The 19,255-nt window shown below is 49.2% G+C and overlaps 1 protein-coding gene across 2 annotated transcripts in view; it reads left to right on the top strand.

Annotated features, from left to right (window-relative positions):
- C8a (complement C8 alpha chain) overlaps nt 1–10,615 on the top strand; it is a 53,970-nt gene extending 43,355 nt beyond the window's left edge. Inside the window, exons 8-11 of one of the 2 annotated variants that reach the window (XM_004869624.4) lie at nt 1,191–1,316; nt 2,410–2,570; nt 6,315–6,537; nt 10,038–10,615. In XM_004869624.4, coding sequence (XP_004869681.2) covers nt 1,191–1,316; nt 2,410–2,570; nt 6,315–6,537; nt 10,038–10,189 — 662 coding nt within the window. In that variant the 3' untranslated portion in view covers nt 10,190–10,615. The remainder of the gene's footprint in view (nt 1–1,190; nt 1,317–2,409; nt 2,571–6,314; nt 6,538–10,037) is intronic. The other variant, XM_004869626.4, reaches the window with a different exon arrangement.
- The last annotated feature ends 8,640 nt before the right edge of the window (nt 10,616–19,255 follow it).

The following is a 19,255-nucleotide window of genomic DNA, read 5'->3' as shown; positions in this document are numbered from 1 at the left end:
TCAAACATTTATTTTGAATACTTACCAAACTCCTACACTACAGCAGGCTGCGCTGCTGTGTAGAGGAGTAAACAGGAAGATTCACACCCTTGGCCTCAGAGTTTTGCAGTTTGATGAGGAGATACAGGCCAGTGAAGTTCGATTCTCAACACACCCTTGAAAATATTTAATCTAATTCTTAGCTCAATTGAATGACAGGCTTAAATTATTTTTTCCTTTCTGCTTGCCAGAATAATCCTATGGTTGGTAATTATTTTATAGTTCTAGTTAAAAGCAATGATGTTTCAAAATGCAAACTGTAGTTTATAACTTTCAGAAGACCCCATTTGCTGGAGATAAAGTTGGGCTCTGTAGTGTGGTCCACATCTTGCTCCAGTCTGCTCGCCTCGTCTGGCCCTGTCTTGTCTGGCTGGCTGCCAGTTTTGTGCATGGCCAGGCTGTGGATCAGAGCTGCGGCTTTCCTGCTTTAGGCAGTGTTTTTTTCATATCTTCGAAATGCAGGTTCCTTGGTGAGTCCTTAGATGTAGACAAATCCAGAGCTAGCTAATGTGGGACTGATAGGCATAGCAGGGTCGTAAGAGCAGGCAAACTTCTTATGGTGATCTATCCATCTTCAAGCGGGTCTCTGACCACCCCTCTGGGGTACAAAAAAGACCTGACAAAAAAGAATTACGATGAATATGATCATTGGGGCCCAAAGAACACCGGTAGCTCTGAAGACGGTGAAGATTATTCTGACCCCAAAAAGCTCCATGAAGTAATTGATATTTGCATGGAAACTTGAGTAGATTTTAGAAAGATGGGAAAGAGGAAGGGAGGGAGACATTTCTACTGATGGACAGCCTGTGCAATGTGGTGCCTGTCACAGGCCAGGCAATTTGCAGAGCTAGGGCCATGTGGAGATGGACATCTTAGAATTGTTGCCTCAAGAGAAGCCAAGAGAGAATGGGCAAAGTGGAGAAAACTAGGATTTTTGAACAACTAGTATGTGCAATACATATCCTTTCTCATTTCAAGAAGCATTTGGATTGGGATTAGACAGAAAACTGACTTAGGGTAAAAGAACTGGGACTTCAATCCAGATCTCCAGGACTCTAAGGCTGAAGTTAGCTTTTACTGTGAGCTGGTTGCACCATAGCAACTTGCACCAGTATCTCAGCAGTTTGCATTTCTCTGTCTCCCTACTGCAGGTGTTACCAGCGAAGATACAAAGAAATGCCTTGGAGGTGCCCTGGGCTTTGAGTATGGTGATAATCAAAAAATCGAAGGACGTTTATCAGGAGAATTTTGCAAAAACGCTGGACCTGGTGAAATGGGCAAGTGTTTAGTAGTGGGTCTCCCCAAAAGGGAAGCTAGCCTTTCCCTTGGACATGCAATCAGGGCCTGAAAGTGATCCCCCCAACTGATTCCATTTCAGCCAGTAGTCACACTGCAGGTGCTGATACCCCAAACCATGACCCGTATGTAGTGGTTCTATTTTGAATCTACCATACCCTGACATCACCTGAGAAATGCTTGACTGTATCTCGGCCACCTTCCTAGACTCCAAGTGCTAGACAAAGATAAGCAAGAATGGGGATGAAAGGAATGGAAAATGGTCTGCTGGGTTGATGGCGTGTCAAGTAACAGAGGGAGGAAACAAGTCCACTCGCAGAGGAGAACATGATTACCAAATCCAAATCGAAGCTAAAAGAAAAACGATGGGAGAAGGATTACACAAGCCTATTAGGTGGCATTTTCTGAAGAAGTCAACGTGGATGTTCCTGTATTCATGGGCGACTTATTCATTCATCAAACATATATTGAGTGTATTTTTTCCAGGATTCAGGGAGACACAGAGGAGTCAGGGACTATGAAAATTTCTATCTATGGGTGAAGCACATAGTAAAGAGAGTAAAGTTACATCTGTTGTATTAGGCTCAGGCCTCAGGGCCAAAAGTCAGATTGCTTCCCCTCTCTGCTGTCCTTCCATTCACCAGGCAAATACTTGCCTTCCTGTACAATTCACCCCTACCCCCCAGGGAATGTCTGACCATTTGTTTGTTTCCCTGTGGCCTCACAGAGCTCTCTAATGACATTCGTCACTGCACTTATAATATTTGATTGGACCTATTTGGCAAGTAGCAGGTGCTGAATAAACATTTGACCTAGGAATGAATGAATAGATGGATGGCAATTCATTGTCCATTTCCCTTTATCTTCCTTGCTAGGCTGGGCCATCTGCTGTGCTCTGGAGGATGAGTCTGTTTCTAAGTCTTGGTCCTTTCTTCTGCCTTGTCAGCCAAGCAGTGTAGAAGCCGGGGAATCATCTTAGAGGAGAGCCTAGGAGCACTAGTCCCAGCCTTCTGGCTGGCCAGCCAGTCCTTTGGCTTTTGGGGAATTGAACTAATGCAGTCATCTTCTTGATAGGAGAAGAAGCAAAGAATGCCATGGGCTTGGAAGACATCATTGTTCGAGTGCGAGGTGGCAGTGCTGGTGGCTCCGGGGGTTTGACACAAAACAGCAGCACCGTTACATACCGCTCCTGGGGGAGATCATTAAAGTATAATCCTGTTGTCATCGATTTTGAGGTAAGTCTTTTTGCAGTTGAAGAAACCCCGGGTCTATGAGGAATGAAAGTGAAGTAGACCAGATCATTTTATATTTCTGATTGTGAGCCCATCAAAGAACAAGATTAAATGTAATGGCATACTGAACTGGTGGTCTTGGCCAGGCCTGCCAAGAGGAGGTTGGAACTTTAGACACTGCCCTGGGGAAAGAGGGCTAGAAATCTACTCTGTCACTGGGGCCCAGGTTTATGCTGGCAGAACCAGCAGTTCTACAGGGCTAGGCCACATTCAACAAAGAGCTCACATTTATACATGCAACACTTTCAAAGTTACATCTTCTATAATGTTATGGGTCAGTGAACTTTTTCCCTAGGACCTGATAGTGAATATTGTAGGCTTTGTGGGCCACGTAACAGTCTCAGACACAAAGTTGGAGTAGTAATCATAGCAGTCATTGCTATTCTTCCTCTTCTTCTTTATTTACAAGTCCTTAAAAATGTACAAACCAAGCTGGGCGCGGTGGCACACATCTGTAATCCCAGCACTCAGGGAGGCTGAGGCTAGAATATTGCAGGTTCAGCCCAGCCTGAACAACTTACAGACACCCTGTCTCAAAGACAAACAAACAAATACATAAATAAAGGGCTGGGGAGTTTAATTTAGTACAGAGGCCCTGAGATCCATCTCTAGTATTGCCAATAAAAAACCAAAAGAAGTAAAAACCATTCTTAGCTCAAGGGCCAGACAAAAACAGGCTGCAGGCTGGGCTTGGACCAGGGTATAATTTGCTGTCCCTGCTCTAAGTTTTCTATCCATCAGTAAACAGATCTCTGACAAAGATATTTCTCCCATGGAAAAGATTAGGAAATGGAGGCTGGGGAAATCATTTTTAAGGACACAGAGCTCCTGTGTGCTTGAATTTTCAAACCACTTCCCTTAACATACAGAAAAGTCCACTAAAATGAAAAGTTCATGTTTCCTACTTTTCCAGTGAAATATATAGTAATTGCTTTCTCAAACTTCTCCTCTCTACCCTTGGCCATTTTTCTACATGTATTTAAAATCACAGGTATGGAGATACTTCGAAAACACATACCAACAGCTAAGCCCAAAAGTCTATTATAACACTCTGCTTTCTATGAAGAGAAAGGTCAGATGGATTAACCTTGATTTCATTTCTTCTCCAATAACTAAGGGACCACTTTCACGCACCTGTAATTCACACAGGGGCTGAAAATGGCTATCATCAAGCTATTAGTGATTTGGGCAAAAACTGTAAAATTGGTATCAGGAGAAATACATAAACTTTTATGGTCAAGAGGTGAACTTTGTATTTGCCTTGAGCAAAACGTCCAAGGGGAAGTCTGAATTTCATAACTTGAAGACCAAATATTATCTCTGGGAAAAAGAGCTCTGTATTTGGAAGAAGAAAGATACAGTTTGGATCATGGCTCAGTTACCTTTTCCATGTGCAACCTTGAAGAAGTTACTCATCCTTGGAGCCCCATTTTGTGGGATAATATCTTAGTCACCAGGTTAGAGTGAGAGAGAGAGAGAGAGAGAGAGAGAGAGAGAGAGAGAGAGAGAGAGGGAGGAGTGGGTGCTTCATAAATATCAATCAAGAAAACAGGTCCATCACAGCTGGCAAATGACAGCCTGGTGTGAGCCACCCCAGTCTGACTGAAGCACTAGTGATCTCCTCACAAGCCACACAGTCCCCAAGAAGTATGAACTTGACACTGTAAGCCACTAACAGGGTTTAGAGGATGTAAGTGATACTGCTAGCTCCTTGCTAGAAAGCCCCCAGAGAAATGAAGGATGAATCAAAGAAAAGACAGGACAGACAGACAGACAGACAAAGAGACCACTTAGTAGCTATTTGGGACCTGGTGTTCAGAGTGGAAACTATGTTTTACTCACCCTTCACCAGAGCTCACAGCATTTATGTATAGCATGCACTTAGATAGTGAACACAATAGTATGATTTTGTGGTGTACAATATGTGGCTAGGTTATGTATTATTATGTGTTACGTGCTAGTTTACGCTGCATAGCTAAGTCATTTCCCTTCTCTGTGTCTGTTTGCTCATCTGTAAAATGGAGGCAAGATCATTGCCAATGTCTCCCAAGCTGTAACATTCTAAGACCCTTCCTTCTCCACCTGTCTGCTCTCCTTGAAGTCCAACCTGTCCATCCCAGGGAATGCTTCCTTCCCACTTCCCAAGGGTCCTGGGAGGAGACATGAGGCTGAGTGCTGAACCCCACAGCAAGGTGGAAGGGAAGCTGAGTCAGCTTCAGCCAGAGCCATAGGGCAGCCCGTCCTGCACCCACATCCTGGACATGGGCCCAAGTTCCCTGAACTTCCAGTAAGTGACTCCTACTCTTGGCTGGGGCCCAACCAGCCCAGATGTCACCTGCCTGGTGACTTCTACCAGGGCTCCTGACCTCACACCAAGGTCTGTCACCACAGACCTTTCTGTCCTCATTTCCAGGAACCAGTCAAGGCTGTGACAAGTGCCCTCTGCCCTGGTGTGGCTCACTCCTGTCACTTTGGCAAATCACTTTCCCTCCTGGGGCCTCAGGGTCCTCTGGAGAAAGCTTTCATCCTGTGATTCTGTTGGGATGCATAGCAGCGTGGTAGTCATGCCGAGGATAGCATATGCATGTGCAGTTTGAACAGTGCCTCTGGGGTTTAGTTCAGTTTTCTTTTTTACTATCACCACATCTAACTAGTAAAAATGGTGCCTTATTTTATTTTACTCTTCCCTCTCCTCTACAATGGTATCTCATTACTTCCACAGGTCGTACACATTCTAGGAAGTAGCTACTCTCCCCGTTTTATAGTAAAAGAGGACTGGGATCAGAGAGGGGCAGGTAAGCCTCCTAGGCCACACAGTCATGAAGTGGACAGCATTTATGGCTTTCACGGTGTGACAAGACTTTCCTTTGTGTCACCTACCTTCGCCCCCTCTAAACCCCAGAGCAGGAGGGTGCCTATTCTCACCAGGGAGGGAGGCTCAATGTGTCACAGGGCAAGGGTCACACAGCTGGAGTAAGAGAGCTAGCATTTGAAGCCAGGTTTTCAGACTCCAGATTCAATGCTCTTCCTCCTACACCCACTGGTTCTCAGCCCAAGGCAATTTTGCCCCCAGGGGACCTTTGTGACATCAGGAGACAGAGATGCTACCAAATACCTACAAGGCAAGCCCCCTCCTGCCAACAAGGGTCTTCCAACTGAATGTGGCCTCAGCTGTCAGTGATCCCACCCACCACCACTAAGCATTGCTCATGTGGTCAGGGGATTGCTCAGCTGCAGCAGCACAGCTACCTTTGCTCACGCAACGGTGGAAAACAGAACCAGAAAATTCACCCAGACACCCAGACACCCAGACACATGGATGTGTTGCACTCCTCAAGTGCTGGGGGTGGTAGAGGAGCTGGCACGAATTAACTTCCGAGGGCTTTTCTGCCTCTGGGATGGGGAGGGTGTGGGTCCTGAGGGCCCAGGTCCACCTTCGCAGTGCCTCTTGCCCTGAATATCTGTGTGTTCCTGAGCCACTTGCTGAGCACCTGGAGCCTCATCTTCTCATCTCTGTCGTCTCTGAGCTGGGTGTTCAGTGCCTGTCCACAGACAGCTCCATGGAAGCCAGGTTCCATGATGGCTGGAGAACACTGGGCACCTGCCTCGGAGCCTGGCAGGGAGCAGGTCCTGGGCCCTAGGAAGGGAGGAGCCCAGGGAGCTCCCTGTACTCTTCTGTGCCTGCAGGTGCAGCCCATCCACGAGGTGCTGCAGCACACTGACCTGGGGCCTCTCGAGACCAAACGCAGGAACCTGCGCCGGGCCTTGGACCGGTACCTGATGGAATTCAATGCTTGCCGCTGTGGACCCTGCTTCAACAATGGAGTGCCCATCCTGGAGGGCACCAGCTGCCGGTGCCAGTGTGGCCAGGGTCGGCAGGGCCCTGCCTGTGAGCAGATGGAGAAAGAGGGTGAGATCCATGTATCCTACTCAGTTCCAGCCTGGCCCAGTTCCCAGGGGCCAGTGCAGAAAGGATCTTTGAGGTTCCAATCCCTCCTTTGTGCACTTGCTCACCCACTACCCTAGGAGTTCTTTTGCCACCCCGCTCCCCAGGTGCCATGATTCTTGTGCATTTTCCCTGACTGACACCAGGCCCTTTACTGTCTGACTTGTCTGGAATGACAAATCCAGACTCAGGAGCTTTGGCTCTGGTGGCTCCTTCTGGAGCCTCAGAAGGAGAATGGGCTGCAGGCCTCTCTCAGCCCTGGTGACTGTTGCCGAGCCCTGGCATCCCATGGTTTGTAGATGCTCCAATCTTTGCCTCCTTCTGAACACGCCAGTCATCCCTGTCCCTCTCTGTCTCTGTTTTCTCTTCACATAAGAACACAGGTCATAAGACCAGGGCCCGCTGTGATCCGCCACCATCCTCATCTTAACCAGGATCTCATCTGCAAAGATCCTGTTTCTAAATAAGATCACATTCACAGGCAATGGGGGCTTGGACTTGAACATGTCTTTTGGTGGGACACAGTTTAGCCCGCTAGCAGCGCTAAGTAAGTAGTACTGGGAAGAAGTTTAGATGGAAAATAACATTGAGGTAAATAAGGTTTTATATGTGTACACTGCAGCACGAACTGGCAGGTGTCAGGGAAAAAAGTTACTAAACAGGGCTGAAAAATGCCTTCCCTTAAAGATGAATCCAGGGCCATGAATCCTGTATTTTACTAACTCACCGTGATACAGGTGCTGCTGAAGCAAAGCTCGGGGTTGAGAGAAGCAAAGAGCTAGAGTGAGATTCTTCTCTACTATGCCAGGAATTTTGTTCTTGGCTCACAATTCATCAGACATTGGCAAAGCAAAGCGGGTAATCAAGGGGAGTTAGAAAATCCAAACCCATGTCATAAGAGAAAGACCTGGAAGGACTGGGAACTGGGGGCATGGAGAAGACTCAGCAAAGTCAAGAGCCATCTGAACATGTGGGAAGGGATACGACTAGTATGTGGCCACAGAGATGAAGTCCTTAGGACTCATGGAGAGAAGCTCTAGCAAAGGGGCTGGAGCTGGATGAGGAAGGACTTTCTTCCAAATGCCTGGTGGTAAGGATGGAGTGGGGAAGGGTGTGGGTGGTCATGTGACAGGAAGTTGCAGGAGAGATTCCTTCATCCAGGGGATGGTTGGGTGAGATGGCCTCAGTGTCCCTCCATCCCTAGAATCTCGGAGTCTCTGACCTCAGCAAGCGATGACTACACGATGGCAGTTGTTAGTTTGAAGCTGAAAATCTTTCAGTTCAGCTAGGCATGGAAGAAACCACAGACAGATAGCAACTTCTTTAGAATTCAAGGGACCTCTGCACCTGGCAGACTGGTTTTAAAATGAGATGCTAGAGGGTTGACATCCCTTCACTGGGAGAGAACTTCCAAACGGAAGGCAGGACAGCAGATCTTGAGGGTGAGACAGGCCTCCGAACTCCAGTGCTGCCGATTCTCACCTGGGTCAGCCCTGGGAAGTGAGATTACAGCAGCATATTCCTTACAGGTGCTGTTGAGGATAAAGCCAGATATACACATGGCCATGGCAGATGTGTGTGGGTCTCTCTTCCTTTGGTAGAAGATGTATCCTGGTTTGGCACTGTCTAAATCTCTCTTTTACTGGTAGGAGGGTTTCTGAGAGGCGTGACCCAGGAGGTTGAGTACAAGGCAAGTCCTGAGGATGGAGGATGCACAGAATAAGGGGCAACTGGTACACAGATCCCTCTGCTGAGTTAGAAAGAGTGGGTGCCAGAAAGGTGGAAGAGTTGGGAGGGGAAAAAGAAAACAACTCTGGGGAGAGACAGCCCTTGCTCCAGGGGCCGGGGCTCTGCTGACTTCACCAGCAGGGTACAGACTGGGTTGCAGCTGCCCTCAGCCAGGCAGCTTTCCTGAGGGACCAAAGATGAGTGAATGAACAGAAATAACAAACCCCTCTTCTGTGCCAGCCATTCTGGCCACTCGGTGCGTGTCTGAACTCGGTAATTTTCCCAGGAACCCTATGAGATAAGTGCTACTAGCTAACATTATTCACCTCAGTTTAGAGATGAGGAAACTGGGGCATGAGGCAGGTCAAGTAGCCTGCCCAGGGTCATCAAGTGGGGATAAGGACAGCTGGATGTTGGACCTGTGCTCCCAGTCACCACCCCTACTGATTCCACCCTGAGCATCAGGACATTTGTCCTCAGAGGCTCTGAGGCAATTTCAGTGGCTCTTGTTTTGGGGTTGGGGGTGGGCCAGTACTGTTATCACCTCACCTGGCTTAAAGAGACAGATGTGAGTCACACCCGGAAATTGTCATGATTTCTCTCCAAGAGCCCTCAGAACCAGCAACTGCTGGACCCCTATCCACACAGCAAAGAGACAGAAAGCGAGTGTGGGCCACTAGTCATTCCTCTCCCAGTCTTACTAGCAGGCGTGCTGAGTCACACACATGCACAGCAGGTGGTGGCAAAGGTGGCCCTGGGGCTGTCACGCTGAACTCTCAGTCTGAAGGTAGCCTGACAAGGACATCTAAGGCCAGGGAGTCCATTAGCCACCCCAGGGATTTCCCCAGTAAACCTTTCCCTGTGGGGGCCAAGTGACAGAGATTGGGGGCCCCGCCCCGCTGTGGCGGCCCCGCCAGCAAGTATAATTACAGAGCTGGAAGGCGTGTGGAGATGATCTAATCCAATGATGGTCACACTGTGCTCTGAGATGCCTTGAGATCCTAAGGCCGCCCTAGGGGAGGAGAGAAGGCCTGACAGAAACCCCAGCTTCAAATAGAATGGCTCTACTCTCATCTGACTCAACTTTTGGGTCCATGAAAGATTTCATTTAGGAGAAAACTAGTGTTAAAAATAATGATGAAATACTGTACTGGATTTGTCCATCCGTCTCACATTGTAGAGTCAAACTCAGCCTTAGATGCCCAAAGGCACCAAGCAGCAGGAGCCAGCAGCCCCGGGCTGATTTCTGGAGATAGTCCACAGTTCGTGCAAGTGTTGGGGTGTTCTGTGCAGAGAATCTGTCACCTGCTGAGGCCTCAGCAGCCTCAGAATCTGAGGGGTCTCATTTGCAAACTCTTCCACAAAACCCCAGCGATCCATCCTGGAGATGCATCTGGCTGACCCTGCTTTCAGAACCCCCACCAGGCTCTTCCCACCCTCCAGTGGCTCCAAGTCATTCTCCCAGACAGTGCGCCTCCCACCTTCCTCTGCTATCCATCTTCCATGGAACTGCAGGTTCTAATTTCATGAGATGGGCTCCCAGTGGCCTCTTCTCCCTCCAACCATGGTTTCAAATTAAGTGCCAGGCAGTGAACACAGCAGTCTTGCTCGGCTGCTCTGAAGCACCTCCTCAAGGAGGGACCGAGGGCCATGACACCAGGGCAGGACGGTCGTGCCTCCTTGGCTTCCCAGTCTGCTGCTTCTCCCCACCAACCTCCCTGGCGTTTTCTCTACAGGAGCCAAAGCAGATGGTCGCTGGAGCTGCTGGAGCTCCTGGTCTGCGTGCAGAGCGGGCACCCAGGAAAGGAGGAGAGAATGCAACAACCCTGCACCCCAGAATGGAGGCGCTTGGTGCCCAGGGCTGAGAGTGCAGACCCAGGCCTGCTGAGCACCTCCAGGCTCCGGCAGCGAGGGGTCCTGTGGATGCAGACGTCTTCAGCCAGAAGAAGTGCAAATCAACACAGACTGTTTCTCTGTCCATTCACGGGACAGTGCCCATTGCCCAGTCCCAAAGCTGCTTCCATGGATCTCTTTTCTGTCCCAGTCTATTTAGGCTCCTGTAACAATAAAGCCGGTGGCTTACAAACTGAAACTTGTTACCCACAGTTCTGGAATCCGAGATCAAGCTGCCAGCAGAGACAGTGTCTGTGAAGATCCCTTTCTGGTTTAGCACAATTGTCTTTTTGCTGCGTCCTCACATAATGGAAGGAGCCAGAGAGGCTCTGAGGCAGGGATGGTGAACCTTTTAGTGCTTTCGATGATAATAAAAAGCCAGCTGGAGCACACTGCTCTGGGGGCTCCTGCTTTAAGTCCCCTAATTGCCTCCTGAAATCTAGCCTGTTCATACCAACAACTTGAGATTAGGGTTTCTACATATACATTTGGTGGGCCACAAATATTCAGGCCACAGCATGTAGAGGCAGTCCCATGTGGCCTGTAAGTATTTGTGACCTGTCCTTGCTCAGGAGAAGGTAATCTCAAGGGCAGGACTCAGATTCATTTGTTTGTTTGTTTTTTTAGCACTGTGTCCTCACCACTGTGCTTTGCATACCCTGGGACCTACACAGAATCTTTGGTTGGACAAGCGAAGGGATTCAAGAGTCAGTTCACAGATGAGCTCTGTACCGGTCAGTCTCCCAGATGGGAGAGCAGATTTGAAGGTTCCTGCCTTCTCCAGTCCTTAAGCCTGTTAGGGGAAGAAGAAGTAGCCACAGTTATCCACAGGTGCCAGGACCTCCCCACCAAAACCACAATCCACAGGTGTTCAAGTCTCTTTTATTAAATGGTACGTGTATATCCTCCTGTGTATGTTAAAATCATCTCTACTTTCTCAGAATGTCTAATACAGCTCAGCACCATGATAATTCTTATTATATACTGTATTGTTTAGGGAATAATGATGAGGAAAAAACCTGTATGTGTTCAGTACAAATGCAGCTATCCCAGGCCTAACCATGTCTCCTTCCCCAGTTGGTTGAGCTTACAGATATGGAGCCCTCAGATGCTGCAGTCTGACTGTACACACGAAACAGCCAGAAGGCTGCAGGAAGTTAATTGCTGACTTGGTACCAAAATATACAGCACAGAAAATAAATGATGAACAGGAGCAGGTGAAATTGAGACCCATCTTCCCCGAAGTTTGTGTATCATGGACATCATGGGATAGACTCAGACTCAGACTGCGGGGCGGGTTTCAACTAAGTGAACAGGAGGGGGGTGTTTGTGATATATAGAAATCCATCATGAGACAGTTTGAAGGTGAGAAAGAATATAGGGGGACATGGGTGTGTAAATGGGAATGGGAAGGTAGGGAAAGCAAATAACATGAGGCACGCAAAACACTCAGCACAGTGCCTGTTACATAATACAATTTTAGTGTCACCATTATTATTACCATTATAAATTAAAGCATATGGCTTAGAAGCTTATTTCTAAATGAACTTAGATCTTCTCTTTGAAAGAGTAGTTTTTACTTTTAAAGTTAATTTCTATGAATAATGTACATCCATTATTTACATGCTACAAAGTGACCAAAGGCCAAATGGCTGGGGCAAGCAGGCACTGGGCAGAGGACTTTCAGTCCTGATCTAAAAACAGTAGTTTTCAGCCATGGACGCACATTAGGAGCACCCGGGGAGCTTTATAAGCCCTGGTACCTGGAAGCTGCACCTTGGACCACTTAAATCAGAACCACTGGGAGCCAGACACCAGTAGTTTTAAAAGCTCCCCGGGCAACTCCAAGAGCAGTCAAGGCTGAGAGGTCCTGAGAGAGGAGGAGTCATTACAGTTGGTGGGGAGTGGAGTGTGTGACAAGCAGGACAGGAATGCAGAGGTCCTTCTGTGCCACTTCACCTAGTCTTGTCAAGGGCCTCCCGAGGTTTGCTTTGTGAGACCTTCAGTTTTGAGGGAAACTGAGTCTCAGCAAGATTGAGTCTCAAGGATCACACAGCTGGCAGGCCAGGGATGGAAAGCACCACTGCAAGCTCGTGCATCCCCCAACACCAAGTACCCTCTGTTCCGGGTGGTCCCCCTGCTCATGGGGGGATCTGAAGTGCAGCTTGTGGTGCACAGACAATGGGGAGGATGGGAGGCCAGGAGGCCTGTAGGGGGCCAGCACAGCAATTTGGGGGAGAAAGGAGAAGGTTTAAGCAGCTACCTGGATCAGCTGTGAACTAAAACCAACAGCAGAGCGCTGCTGCTCTGGTTTAGATCAAGAATGACCCCCACACTCTCATGCTGGATAAGGGGAGCACTACAGCTGCAAAGGTGGGGCCTGGTCAGAAGAGGCGAGTCACTGGGGCAAGACCTGCAAGGATCTATCTCCCTCCCTGGTGCTTCCCTTCTCTCTGCTTCCTGGCCACCATGATGGGCAGCTTTCCTCCATAATGGGCCCTTCCACCATGCATTTCTGTGTTCGAACCAGCTGACTATGGACTGAAACATCTGAAACCATGAGCCAAAATAAACCTCTTCTCCTCGAAACTGCCGGTGTCTGGTATTTTTGTCCCACAATGAGAAAAATGACTAAGACAGATGCCACCTGGCAGTCCTCTAGCTAGAGAGCAAAGGCCAGCCGGTGCTCCACTCCTTTGAGGATGCTACATCCCTGGCAATTTCAGAATAAAATATAGCAGCAGTGGCAATTTCAAAAGTAGCACCCTTTACCAGAGCAGCACCTTTCCTTCTTCAAGAATGATTTGCTTCCACAAAGCAAAAAGCATAAAACTCACTCCACATGTCCTCCCTTCAGTGCCCTAAGGAGATCTGCAATCTCAAGTTTTATAGGGAATGGGTGTAAACACATGGTTTAAAGATCTAATCTTCAGCTCCGCAAGGTGTCTTTTGAAAAGTAAATTAATGACAGAGAGAAAGGCACTAGGCAGAAGCTTTCTTTTTCTCTTCTTTGAGAGGGGAAGATCTAAAGAGTTCAACACTCAGTAAATCTCTTCCGAATAGCGTGCCTTCGGGGGAGGAAATGGACAGAGAAGGGGCAGGCTGCAAAAGCCAGGCGGCAGGAAGGAGTGATCGCAAAGCTGTGGCACTCTGAGAGGGAGGGGTGTGGCGCAGGTCAGCAAAACGGCACTTCCCCCTGGGAGGACGGTGCTCACCTTGGCCCTCTGCGTCAGGACTGGGCATCCTACTTGCTGGTGGCCTCTGGTGCCAGCCCCCTGGAGGGGTGCTGGGGGCTCAGAAGACACCACCCCCAGCTGTGGGAGAATACGGAGGCCGGCAGAGGAGATCTACGAGCAATGCTGTAGGTCCCGGACTAGAAGGAATCCCAGTGGCTGTGGGAGACATTCTGGCTAGGGGACTAGGTCAGCAGCCCGGAGGATGGAGTGGCCAGCAGAGTGGAGAAACTGAGGCAGTGAGAAACACATCACAAGCCAGGGGCAGAACACAATCATGTAGGTGATGTGACTCCTGCAAAATCACACAGCTGGAACTCATGCTGGAGGTCAGGGGTGTTCTGCCCAGTACCTTGAGGACCAGTACTGGTCCCTGTCAGGCTGGGGATGGCTGAGTCTAGACCTCAGCTTTTGTCACTGGGCCTTTCTGGCAACACTGTCCTTTCCACACAGGCCACCTGGCTATTCCTCACACATGGATAGCCTACCGTGCCCCAGGACCTTTACACCTACTCTCCCCACTGCTTAGAATGCTCAGCCCTCCAGGAGCTCTCCCAAGGGTCATGTCCTCAGGCAATTCCAAATTGTCCAAAGACTTTCCTTGCCTGCCCTTTGGAAAGGGGCTCACACTTCCCCTCATTTATTTCTCTTGTGCAAAACTTACCACTGCCTGCGATTACAGATCTGTCATTCTTTTTTGTTCTTAGCATATGCTATGGACTGTATGTTTGTGTCCTTCCAAATCCCTCTGTGACATCCTAACCGTGATGGGCTGGTGCTAGCAGGTGTGGCCACTGGGAGCAATTAAGGCACGGTGGACCCATATGAGAAGAGGCAGGAGAGAATTCGCTCCCTCACTGCCGCTGCCGTGGGAGGACACGACATGACCACCACCGCACGCAGGATAGGAAGCGTGACCTCAGCGGAGTCCGGATCAGCCAGCACTTCCGGCTGTCTTCGCGGCCCCCAGAAGTGTGGGGAAGGAATGTTCACCGCATAAACCCAGACAGGGGTGGTGTTGCTTAGCAACCCGAGTAACCAGTGTGCCCCTCTGTTAGTAGCAGGTCTGCTCATGGTTAGGTCCCCAGTATCTGGAGGAGTTCTTGGCCTCCGCCTGGGGCTCAGTCAATACACGTAGAACGCAAGAACCCTTTCCAGTACAGCCCCACACAGCCAGGACCCCTGTCCCCTCCAGGCCTTTGCACATGCTGTTCCCTGAAGCCCTCCCTGCCCCCGGTCCCACCTTCTCCAGCTCCTCACGGTGCCCTTCAGGGCCCAGGGTAGGGGCCCCTCCACCCAGGAACCCAACCCAGCTGGAAGCTGCACACCCACACAGTTCTCTGTTCCCAAACATTCCCGTGCTTTGTCCATTTCATGGGTCTCCCCACCCAGGGGCTCTGGCAGGGCAGAAGGGGCCTCCTATTTACCTCTGGAGCCCCAGTACCCAGCACAGCACCAGGCACATATGACTTGTCCTGCAGGACGCCATTCTGTTCATGCTCCCTCGACCCTGTCCAGCATCCTCATCCTCACCTGGTGGCAGAGGCCAAGCCTAGAGTGGCCTTTGTGTCTGGCAGGCAGGAAGCTGTGAGAGAGAAGCTCATGGACTTCCAGATCCAGCAGCCTCCCAGCTGCAGCAGAGCATAGCTGAGCTCACACCATTCCCGGAGGCTGCAAAGATTCAAGAGGGATCTCACCATTTCCACCTTAGTGAAGGGAAGTCCATCCAATCACATTCAAAATTCCTCATTCATGGTCTTGGGATTTCCTCCTTCCCCAGGGAGAGATAAAGAAAAATACGTTTCCCTTCTATATTAACAGCTTAAAATGGGAGATAAATCCTCCCATCCTAACCTGTTTTGAACAAATAGACTTTGCTGTCCAGTGGCATGATACATGTCTGACAGATCTATTTATCCATTCTATTTCTTCAGAGATAGCAGCTAAGAAGTTTTATCTATTATTTGCCTCCTCCCCCATTCCCAATTTCCTAACCAAGCATGTGCGGCACGCCGTTGATGGATGGTTGGTGTTTGGGATAAAAGGGGCTAGAATCAGATAGTTTTCGGGGTGTGAGAAAACTGGCTTATTCACAAGGAGTCATCTGGCGGAGGAGGCCGTGGGGGAGGGAGGAGTGAGTGCCGGACAATGGCCAATGATGGATGAACGGACACCTGGGGCTGCCAGGTGTGCGGGTGAGATAACCAGGAGTGCAGCCAGTGGCCATGAAGGGGGAGCCAGCTCCGTCCTGGGCCCTGCACGGAGGGGAAGGTCAGAGAAGCCACTTGACTCCCTGTGACAGGCGGCCGAGAATTCCTCATTGCAAATGCGCCTGCAGTCTCTCCTCCTTTCCTCTCTGTGAAACACACCTCTGAGCACAAGGAATCAGACGCTAGACAGGGAGAAGGAGGCAGGAGGTAGGCAGGGTTGATCGTTCAGGACCCAAGAAAGGAAAGGCAGCTGAGCTTCCACCATGTGCCCGGCACTTTGGGGGGTGTCAGGTCACCCCATCCTCACCTGTGCTCTCCAATGAGGACTCCGAGACACAGAGAGGCCCAGTGACCTGATGAAAGTCACACTGCTGGAAACAATGGCAGGGCTCATATCCCTCGTCTGCCTCAGAGCCCTCCAGACCCATGCAGCTTCTCCCACATGTCCTCTGTGCAGGCGGCTGGGCACCTGGATGTGCTTTGGCCATGGCGGGAGATGGGAGCTTGGTGGCAGCAGTGCCTGCCCTTGGACTGCACTCAGCCACTTCCAAGCCATGTGGTCTTGGGCAAATGACTGCCTCTCCCTGGCTGTGTCTCACCACCTGTCAGAGACAGATACTGAATCCTTCCCCTGGTAGGCACTGGGAGGATTAAGCTGGATTAGATATGTGAAAGTTCTTTGTAACTAGTAATGCTCTCTGCAAATATTAGTTATTATGCTGTTACATTTTCCCTTAATAACCCAGAGCTTGGGCTAGAAAAACCCTCCTTGTTCTTTATTAAGATATCTCCTAGCAGCTGAGCCATTTTATGGCTTTTTTTTCTCATATATCGTGAGTTTTGCACTGAAATATCTTTAAAGCAGTTTTAAATGACCTTATAAAAAAGCCCCAAATCTTGAGGTTCTTGTCGAGATTGTGAGAATCCCTGGAAATGATAGCAGCAATGATGCAGTTAATTGAGGAGGGTTGTCGGGCCCAGGGTGCTCTCCCACATGCAGCCATCCATGTGGTGCTTGCCAAGCCCCAGGGGGCTACAGTTCCCATCAGGCCCATCTCACAGGTGAGGCTGCAGAGGCACAGTACGGAGCCTGGACACAAAGCTGTAAGCCACAGAGCAGGCCCAAGCTCCAGAGCACACATGCGCAGTGCCTTGCTGCCCAGCCTTCTTTCACTCTGTCTCTATTTGGACCTTAGAAGCTGTGACATCATTCCTACCACCCCCTTTGCAGACCTGGAAGCATCTCAGTGCCTCCCAGTCTGAACCTGGCCCAACACTGAGGAAAGTAACACAAAAAGAAAGCCACTGTGTAGGAAACTAAGATTTCATGAAAATGATCAATAAACAGGGAACCCCAAAGACCTGCCATGCCTCATTCCACGTGTTGCTGTTAGGTTCCAGCTTCAAAACCAATCTAGAGACAAGAAACAGGGATTGAGGCGGAACACTGGAAGAAGAAAGTTTTAAAGTTGCTCTTTCCTGTCTCTGTCACGGACCCGGTAGGCTGTCCACAATTTCTTGGGCCTTGCTGAATATGCTTCTCAGGTTTACCTGACCGATGATGACAGCATTTCCGGCTCCCCTTTCTTGTGTAGTTTCCCTGGGGATTTCCAGGTGTTCCCAAGTGGTGTCACCACCGCAGCCCTTAGACAGGCACCATCAGTCCCTTCCTGTCCACTGTACTTACTGTCTTTTATTTTGCTCCTCTTTGGCACTGCTGCCCACAAGCCAGGGAAAGCAGCTTCCCCTTCACTGCTGCATAGGTCACTTCTGTCTTCCGGGCTGCAGTGTGTTCGAGTCTCACGATGCCACCTCCATGTGTCACCAAGTCACTGAAGGTTTTCACCAGGCTGTGAAGCCTCTTCCCTTGACCCCACCATCCTTCTTTATTAGTTCCTTCATTCCTGCCACAATTACCTACTGATGGTCAATTAGGGCCATGTTAGCGCACAGTCCTTGCCGGCATGGGCATTATACTTGAGAAGGAGTAAGAGATAATAAGGAATAAGTTGTAATACAATGTCTGCATTATCCAGAAACACTGGTGAACAGATAGAGTGTCAGACAGAATGTCACTAAGGACATCTTCAATCTGTGAAAAAAGTCTATCTGTTCTACCTCCAAGAATACTCTGCACTGGAATGCATGCCGTGATGACAGAGGTACAAGGTGAAATGGGAACAGAAAGAAAAAATATCTGTTCTGTGTTCATTTTTTCCCATTACTGCAACAAAATACCTGAGATAGTCTAGCTAAAAAGAAGGAAGGTTTATCTTGGCTCACGGTTTCAGAGGCCTCAGTACATGGTCTCTTGGCCCCATGGCTTAAGGCTTGCAGTGAGGCAGTGCATCATGGCAGGGAGTGAGTGGTGGAGGACAGCTGCTCACTCATGCTGGCTGGGGAGGAAAGAAAGAAAGGAAGAGACAAGGGCCCACCGTCCCCTTTGAGGGAACACCATCAGTGACCTAAGACCCCCTCTGGACACTGCCTCCTAAAGGACTCCACCACCTCTCAACATTACCTCGCTAGGCCAGTGCCTTTATCATGTGGAGAAGCATGGCATGTGTGGGGGCGAGAGCCAAGCATGGAGGCCCCAGAGAGAATAGCTCCACCCCTCACAGGCTCCTGGAGTCTCCTACACCAGAGCAGGGCTCTTCCCTCCAGCTGGATTCTCTGCCAGCCAGAGCGTTTCCTCCTGGCCTCGACAGTGCACCTTGGTTGCCAGCTGTCCTTGGGCCATTCTTACTAAGGATGCCTTTCCTTTTGAAGCTGTCTCTATCACCTGATGATTGCCTTACTACCCTCCCCATCCAGTTCAGATACAAATTAAATGAGATAACGTAGGCTAAAGGACTTCCTAAACACAGAAGCAGTTTGCAATTGGCAGCTATTATTATTACTATTGTTAAAGTAATTACGATAGTTTTTATTCCCATAGAAGTTGCCTTATCAGTCCAAGGCCACATGGGAAACCTCCCACCCTGACATGAAGTATGCAGGGGAGCTCACAGCTTTTCAAAAGCTCATGCTCTTGGATGCAAAGCTCCCCCGCGCCTAAGCGTCTTGTGTTGTGTTCAAGCTTCCAAGGGCCCTGCCTGTGCCCGGCCCTCGGATGCAGTGGCTGCTGTCCAGGTACACTGTTGCCAATATTCTCCAAAAGCACAGTTTGCATTGATTTTGCTTAATTCCTACATTATGTTTCAGCCTTCTCCTAAATGCATTTGTTTGCAGAAAGAGCCACGTGGGGAAGTTCAGCCCACAAATAAGAATATAATTATTACCCAGTTTAGCAGTGCCTGGGCGTCACCCGGGTATTCACCGGTGCTCTGCAATTCAATTGTCTCTCCTTCAAGACCATATTTAATAGGATAAACAATTTCTACTCAATGCAATAAATGTGAACCTGGGCTGTCGTCTCCATAATCAACTCAAATTTCCCATTAGAAGTGGTGGCTGTGATTGAGATTTGAAATTTAATTTGGCAGCCCTCGCTTTGCTGTGCTAGTGTCAGCTTCGAGCATGCCTTGAGTCAACCAAGACAGAGCTGCTCTTCCCTGTCTCTGAGGAATCTTAAAAGAAGATAGATTATAACTCAAGAAAATTATACGGCCTCAGTAT

This window comes from Heterocephalus glaber, unplaced genomic scaffold (genome assembly GCF_053883595.1).
Source record: "Heterocephalus glaber isolate CG9 unplaced genomic scaffold, H.glaber_assembly_v1.0 deba00001447, whole genome shotgun sequence".
Taxonomy (NCBI): Eukaryota; Metazoa; Chordata; class Mammalia; order Rodentia; family Bathyergidae; genus Heterocephalus; species Heterocephalus glaber.
Note: the sequence above shows the minus strand (reverse complement) of the source record. Positions and strands in the feature narration are given on the sequence as shown.